General features: G+C 32.6%; 1 protein-coding gene across 1 annotated transcript in view; it reads left to right on the plus strand.

Moving 5' to 3' along the window:
- LOC100179917 (multidrug resistance-associated protein 5) overlaps window positions 1-7,034 on the plus strand; it is a 10,786-nt gene extending 3,752 nt beyond the window's left edge. Inside the window, exons 10-29 of the mRNA XM_018811414.2 lie at window positions 401-523; window positions 683-774; window positions 1,218-1,420; window positions 1,660-1,780; window positions 1,858-2,109; window positions 2,213-2,298; window positions 2,366-2,400; window positions 2,481-2,503; window positions 2,712-2,814; window positions 2,963-3,067; window positions 3,246-3,421; window positions 3,598-3,664; window positions 3,876-4,027; window positions 4,089-4,175; window positions 4,263-4,470; window positions 4,561-4,727; window positions 4,904-5,016; window positions 5,224-5,462; window positions 5,586-5,864; window positions 6,660-7,034. Of these exons, the coding sequence (XP_018666959.1) occupies window positions 401-523; window positions 683-774; window positions 1,218-1,420; window positions 1,660-1,780; window positions 1,858-2,109; window positions 2,213-2,298; window positions 2,366-2,400; window positions 2,481-2,503; window positions 2,712-2,814; window positions 2,963-3,067; window positions 3,246-3,421; window positions 3,598-3,664; window positions 3,876-4,027; window positions 4,089-4,175; window positions 4,263-4,470; window positions 4,561-4,727; window positions 4,904-5,016; window positions 5,224-5,462; window positions 5,586-5,864; window positions 6,660-6,875 (2,847 nt within the window). The 3' untranslated portion in view covers window positions 6,876-7,034. The remainder of the gene's footprint in view (window positions 1-400; window positions 524-682; window positions 775-1,217; window positions 1,421-1,659; window positions 1,781-1,857; window positions 2,110-2,212; window positions 2,299-2,365; window positions 2,401-2,480; window positions 2,504-2,711; window positions 2,815-2,962; window positions 3,068-3,245; window positions 3,422-3,597; window positions 3,665-3,875; window positions 4,028-4,088; window positions 4,176-4,262; window positions 4,471-4,560; window positions 4,728-4,903; window positions 5,017-5,223; window positions 5,463-5,585; window positions 5,865-6,659) is intronic.
- The last annotated feature ends 697 nt before the right edge of the window (window positions 7,035-7,731 follow it).

A 7,731-nucleotide genomic window follows, 5' to 3' on the forward strand; every position in this document is an offset into this window, starting at 1 on the left:
GGCAATGCCCCAACCCAGTGGTCACTAATGGGTTGTCCAAATTATCAGCAATACATAAAAGAATAAAAAAATCCCTCCCAAAAAATAATCACCCACAAAGTAACATACATGGTAACTCGAAAGCTGGCGCGAGGTGTTAAACCCGTGTAATAACGACTGTCGTTTTCCGCCACGCGAGGATAAAGTAAGTTTCATTTATTCATTCATGTTTGTATGTTTGAAACTTTTACTGAACAACTGTTGTGTTGTAGCAAATGGCATTAAGTGTCTGAAACATATATATGCTCATAACAGTGTGAGCATATCCTCTTTTATGAAGCTAACACATAGAATTCTGCTACAGCCCTGGGCCCTGGCTATTTGTTAAATAAACCCCACATAACTTTTGTATTTTCAACAGTCAGTAGTTACTTTTAAAAGATTTGATGAAGTTCTCAGCATGACAGAAATGCCTGAATACTCCATTGACACAAAAGATGAAAAGAATAGTATTGAGCTAAAAGATGTGCTTGTCAAAGTTATGGTAAATTTTAATTTGTGTTCCCATATAATTTAACAAAGCAGGTACATATTAGTTTTACTTAAACGATAGGTGTATAAAGTTAAGCATAACGCAACATGATTAACCCAAAGATTTCTTGTTTATATATTAAAAATACATACACTTTGACCAAAATTTTAGATTAAAGTTAAAGAAGATAACATAAGCAAAGAGGAAAAAGAGCAAGAAGTTGTTTTGATCAAGAAAATAAATCTTAACGTCAAAAAAGGAAGGTAATGTAATGATGGTTTGTAAACAGTAATTGACATTATGAAAATTACTTTAAAAAAAAGTATTATTTGGTAACTGTAATGAATATTTTAGGTAACAGGTTCAATCAAATCTTTTTAACAAAAATATTCCTTTTGTTAAGGAATATAACACAGGTTTTGTGTATTCTATTCAAAAGTAAGCTAAACAGAGGTTGATCTGTTAAATGTTGAGGTAGATATGACGAGTTTTTAGTATTACTAACTGTCAAGTTATCAACTTAGTCAGCATGTACAAACTATATAAACACCTCTCATTTATACACACTCGCGTAACAGGTATGAATATGTACTTCTATATATAAACTATTAAACGTTGGTTCCTTAAAGTCCATGTTTAAGATTATAAAATACTTAGCTTTTGTCTTGCCTTTTGTTAACAGTTTTTTATTTTGTTGACGCCATAGGTTAGTTGGAGTATGTGGTCCTATTGGAAGTGGAAAGTCTTGTTTAATATCCACAATTCTTGGCCAGCTTCCTTTTCAAATGGGAAGCATAGGTTTAAAAGGATCCATGTGTTATGTACCTCAGCAAGCTTGGATATTTCATGCCTCAGTTCGTGAGAATATATTGTTTGGAATGCCATGGAAGGAAGAAAAGTTTAACAGAGGTCTGTCTTTTTTGTTCTTTATACTTCCTAATCTGGGTTTTTTAAAGAACTGTTTCACCAAGTGTTTTTTTATTTTAAATTTGTTGTACAAATCCTCACGTATATTAAAAAACTTATTGTCTATAGTTGTAAGTAGGACACAAGGTGTATATAACATATATAACATTGTTTTTTACTATTGCTTCTGAAATCCCTTTACCATGCAATGATAAATAGGTGATATTTTTTCATGCATATAGTTATAAAGTCGTGTTGCCTTGAACAAGATATTAAAAGTTTTCCAAGAGGGTATGAAACTGAAATTGGGGAGCGAGGAATTAATTTATCTGGAGGACAAAAACAACGCATTAGTCTTGCAAGGTAACTGTTTTTTTTTCAGAATCTGTTCTTTTCATGATTTCATATTTTTACATTCTATGTATATTGCCTTTTAACAGAGCTGTGTATAGTGAAAGAGAAATTATTTTCCTTGATGACCCTCTATCCGCTGTCGATGCTCATGTTGGAAGACACATCTTTTTTGAATGCATCAAAAAAGATTTAAGCGACAAAACGGTTTTGTTTGTCACACACCAACTTCAATATTTGAAAGATTGTGACCATGTTGTGTTTATGAAGGATGGTAGAATTGTCCAACAAGGTTACCATGACGATCTCATGAAGCAAGAGGATTACATGAATCTGTTAAAGTGAGTTTGGCTGAGTTTGGTTCAAAAACACAAAATAATTTAAGCTTTAGACAAATTTGACTAAAAACAAAAACATCAATAAATTTAAAAAACAATATTGCAGAAAGTTTGAATCTGCCAGTGGCGAAAAAAACAAAGAAAATACAAATAATTCCCATTCAAGCATGAGTACTAAAGAATCCATCACAGGTAAAGCAGAAGAGAAATTAAAGTCATTTGTTCATATTAAATTAATTTTTATATTAAACAAACACAGAATATGAAGATATGAAAAAAGAAAAAGTAGAAAAAGTTAAAACAAATATCGACGATGAACCTTTATGCTGAAAGAAGAAAAGAGTTTTGGTCAAGTTAAATTCTCAACATACAAGGCGCATGCTGCAGCAAGTGGAGGGTATGGTTTGATATTTTATAAAAAAAGTGAAATTACTGATTATACCAAAATCATTAATAAATTCCGAGAAAATAAAAAAGTTTTGACTTCAAAGACTTTGATATTATAGGTAAATATTGTTTATTAATTATCATAATGCCGTACCCAGGTATGTGACTTTGGGTGTTTTTAACATTGGGATTCTTACTGTTAACTTCTGTATGTTTAGGTACATCATATTCATTGGAGTGATTCTCATCATCGGACTATTTATGTTAAGTACGAGTGCTGCAACTTGGTGGTTATCTGCTTGGCTTAATCAGGGTGGCATGGTAAGTGGAAAGAAATTGATAAACAAACAGTACAGCAATGTTTTGTAACACCACAGAAACGTTTCTCTGTGAAAACATTTAAAGCCATACTATACATTCATATATGTGTAAGTTTGATATCATAAAAACACAACTTGTTTCTCATTAGGTCATTGCTTGTGGAAACAGTTCTTTGCCTGTTGGAAATAATGAAACTTGTACACCTACACGAGATGCAAACATAGTGACCAACCCCAGGATACAATTTTATCAAGTATTCAATGATGTTTATACGCTTTTCCAATATTGTGGGCACATTAGTTTTTTGACATTGACACTTCTTAAAGAGTCCAACTCAGTGGTCATTGATATGTCAAACATTGATATGTTGTAGACAATAAAAAATTACAACACAAAGATCAAATAAGTAATGTTTATTTATTTGTTTTTAGATTATATATGGTTCATTTATCCTTGGGACGCTTTTATTGGTAATATTACGATGTGCCTCATATGCACCAGCAATGCTACATGCTTCCACCACACTACATAACAAGTTGTTTAAAGTGATCATGAAGTGTCCGATAGTTTTCTTTGACAGAAACCCAACCGGTCGCTTGCTTAACAGGTAAAGCCTCATTGTTTAAGAAGCTCATAAATAAAAATCCTACAGAATGTTGTAAAACTTTTGTATTGACAAGATTCCATTTGAAGAATGTAGTTCAAAATAAACTAACAGCATCATGATTATGGATTTACATTATGTATATAACAAACTTTATTTGGTAAATCCTTCTAATACAGATTATCACAAGATGTTGATGAAATGGATACACGTCTTCCAGCAATTCTGCAAGGATTCATTCAACAGGTGAATTTGTTTTGTGGTCATGATAAATTGCTAAATCAATCGGTTATTTTGCATATAACCTTTCATGTAAACTTTTATCGTGAAGTAGTTTTTGAAAACACACTATAACTGAATTATGGATTCACAATAGAATTAATACAACTAAACATCATAATCGGTAATCATAATACTTCAACTTCCAAAGAAACAAATCTTAAAATTGTGTTTACAGAGTTGGATGCTGGTATTTTACATGGGAACTATTGTTGTCGTTTTTCCTCAATTTCTGGTTGCCATCGTATTTTTTTGTGTATTCTTTGGGATTCTAGTGTATTTTTACAGAAATGGAGTTCGTGAATTCAAAAGAATTGAAAATGTATGCAGGTAAGGTTTTCATTACCACTAAACACGCTGAACTGTTGAAAGCCTAAATTACATATTTTAGGTCTCCTTGGATTTCTCACTTGACTGCAACAATACAAGGGTTATGCACTATACATGTACATAACAAAACTAATGATTTTATAGACAGGTAAAATAACATAGTTGTACTTGCAAGTGAAAATTTAAAGTTTGCCAACATAATGTGCGAAAATGTATTAGATTTTTGTACTTTCAGATTTGCTTCTCTGTTTGAAGATCACTCTAAAGCTCTGCAAGCCTATTCGTTTTCTTTGCAATGGATAACTGTTCGCCTTGAGGTGATCACAGCTTTAAGTAATTTTTTAGTAGCTCTTCTTACTGTTATTGTTGCTGCATATCCGGATGCACTTGGAATTGCAACTTCACCAGCACTTGCAGGATTGGCACTTACATTTGCAGTTCAGGTAATGAAGTTTGATGGTTTATTAAGTATCTTCCAGTCAGCATTTACTGAGCTGTTCATTTTAACAATTTACATGTATGTTGGCGTACAGTTGACAGGTTTGTTACAAATTCATGTTCGATTTTTGGTTGAAGTGCAAGCTTTGTATACTTCTGTGGAGCGAGTAAGAGATTACATTACCAACTGCCCTTCTGAATCAACCAGTGTCATACCAGAATCAACAACATCAAAAATGTGGCCAAAACATGGAAAAATTAAGTAAGAGATTAAATTTATTGTATATTCATTGGCTTAGTAAGGTATGATGACATGTCCCTGTTCTAAGCCTGTGGGTGTAGGTAGGTAAATGGGAAACCGTTTAGTGTTATATACGCAACTAAAATATGCTTAAAATGTATAAACAAATTTTTTGTATAAACTGTTGATGATTATAGATTTGAAAACGTTTCAATGCGATACCGGGATGGATTGCCTGAAGTTTTGCACAATATTAGCTTTGAAATAAATTCAAACGACAAAGTTGGAATTGTTGGCCGTACAGGCTCAGGTGAGTCTAATGTTGGCTTTTGGTTATAAATCTTATATTTCCAATATATCTTTTACTGTGCTAAAACTATAAACTGTAAAATTCAACAAACTGTATACATCTGCCCTTTTATTGAAAGTGGAATAAATGAAAATGATAATTCAAGCTAAAAAGTCAAATTATGTGTATGTCATATATCTTTTATCTGACTGAATCTATTTTTTTTAGGAAAATCGTCTCTTGGTGTTGTTTTGTTTCGTTTGGTTGAGCTTAGTAAAGGTAGAATCCTAATTGATGATTTCGACATATCAAAGATAGGTTTACAACAATTAAGATCAAAGATGTCAATTATACCTCAAGATCCTGTTCTTTTTATTGGTACTATCAGATACAATCTTGATCCATTCAAGCAACATTCTGATGAAGAAATATGGCAAGCTCTAACAATCACACATATTAAGCCACTGGTGTGTACATATAAACAGAATAAAATCACTTTGTAACATTTTTTTTTCAATATTATTACTCTTGTAATCAAAACATTTTTATTTTTGTTTCGTAACTTTTATGTGATATTTTATAAATTTTAGATTTCTGAACTACCAAATAAGCTGGAGACAGAGGTTGTAGAAAATGGTGAAAATTTCAGTGTGGGAGAAAGACAACTGCTGTGTATGGCCCGTGCTATACTACGTCGTTCAAAAATTATTATGCTGGATGAAGCCACTGCTGCTATTGATAGTGAGACTGATACTTTGGTGCAAGACACTATTCGTGAAGCTTTTACTGATTGCACGGTGCTCACAATCGCGCACAGACTCAACACAGTGATGACTAGTGATAAAATATTGGTGATGAATAATGGCGAGGTTCGTATATTTTAAATTTTGTCTTATTGTTGTTAAATTATTTTGTGCACCTATAAGTTTGATATTATCATACAATAGTTTTTGTTGTTGTTTCTACCTAAATTGTAATTAAATTTTGGATAACTCAGTTGCATACGAAGAATAATATTTACCTAAATGTTCTAAAATTAATCTTAACAGCAAAATATGAGCAAAATACATTAAATCAACTATGCAGTTTAACATTAAAAACCAAATATTAACACTATCAAGTACCAATACATGCTACTCTTGACAGTACATTTGTTGTGTAGTTCTGTTAACTGCACATTTTGTCCTAAAACATAAATAGAATTATTTTAGAGTCAAATGGTTGTATTATACAACATATTTGAATATTTATGATTTAAAAAAAAATGTTCAAGTTTGAACACTTCTGAATATGTATAGTATAGCGCTGTGGCAAAATGCTTAGTTCGCATGCCTCTAACTCAGACGTTATTGGGTTAAAGCTCGTCGCTGCTACCATTGTTGGAGAATGTTTCCCTGGGCAAGACACTTAAGAAAAATTCTTTCAACTCAGTGGTCATCACTAAAGGGTTGTCCAAATTGTCAGATATGAAAAAAAAAATTAAAAATCAATTTCTTATCCCAAAAACTATCACCCACAAAGTGGCACATTCCTGTTAATTCGTTAGCTGGCATGCGGTGTATAAAACAGAACAACTGTATATCCACTGTCGTTTTCCTGCCAAGCGAGGATAAGAAAGTTGCATTCCTTTCACATAAATAAAGCTTTGTTCTATTGCTTTACAGGTGAAGGAATTTGATAAAACATCATCTCTGTTGTCTAATTCAAGTTCATACTTTTATAAAATGCTTCACATGATACCTTTTGATGACAAAACTTCAAACAGACCTAACCTTAACCCTCAAAATATAAATACCTCAAACAGTAATGCAACTCAAGAAGATATTACATGTACATCAGATGCAATTAGTTATGACAATGAAGCATTTGAGACAGAATAAAATGTTCTTCTCAATATGACATAATATTGTATTGTTTAAATATATCAAACTCAATTTCAACCATATTGTGTACAAACAAGCAGGTATTCTTTATTCAGTGTGCCACTTCTTACCCTGCATAACATTGCATATATTACACATATTTTGCATAACATCAAATATTTGTCTTTTGTTTGCAACTGGCGATTCAGGAAAAGTTTATACAACAGCCATTTATTTGTTTATTTTGATTTGGGTCTTGTGACTAGCTCTGAATCTCTAAGGATATATAATGAGACCCAAAGTTCATATATGAACATGCGAGACCGGCATATGGAAGATCCTGCAATTTAGCCGGGTAAATCAGAATGCAGCCATTTTTTTTATAAAATTGACAAGCCCAGAGGCCTCGTACTATTTATAACAACGCATATTCCAGTGTCAGGCCAACGCTTAGAGCTGGGCCACCCAACGTCGGGCGACCCAGCTACTTAGAAATCTTTTTTTCTGTTTTAAACTTTGTTTGGCATCACTGCTGACGTGACGTCATTTTTTTGCCGTCGTCACAATTCTTCAATTATCCCATGTCTTCGAAAATGATTCTTGGGTTGGAGGTTGTTTTTGAACGTTTTTTGTTTGTTTATCCCCGTTATTGATCATGAACACGGGGAATATTTAGATGCATTTACTCTTTACGATTTGGTGTTTCTTTAACATTTAAAGAGAGAATATTTACGTACCTTTTAAAAGTAGGTAAAGTAGCATCATAAGTACCAGGTGATCCTAGAATACAGATATTCTAGCGGCCATTTTCGATACCTTCTACTGGTGCCACCAACCTAAAATTTGGACACTGTACTAACTAGACCCCAGCGTA

The sequence above is a fragment of the Ciona intestinalis genome, chromosome 4, assembly GCF_000224145.3.
Source record: "Ciona intestinalis chromosome 4, KH, whole genome shotgun sequence".
NCBI classification, from domain to species: Eukaryota; Metazoa; Chordata; class Ascidiacea; order Phlebobranchia; family Cionidae; genus Ciona; species Ciona intestinalis.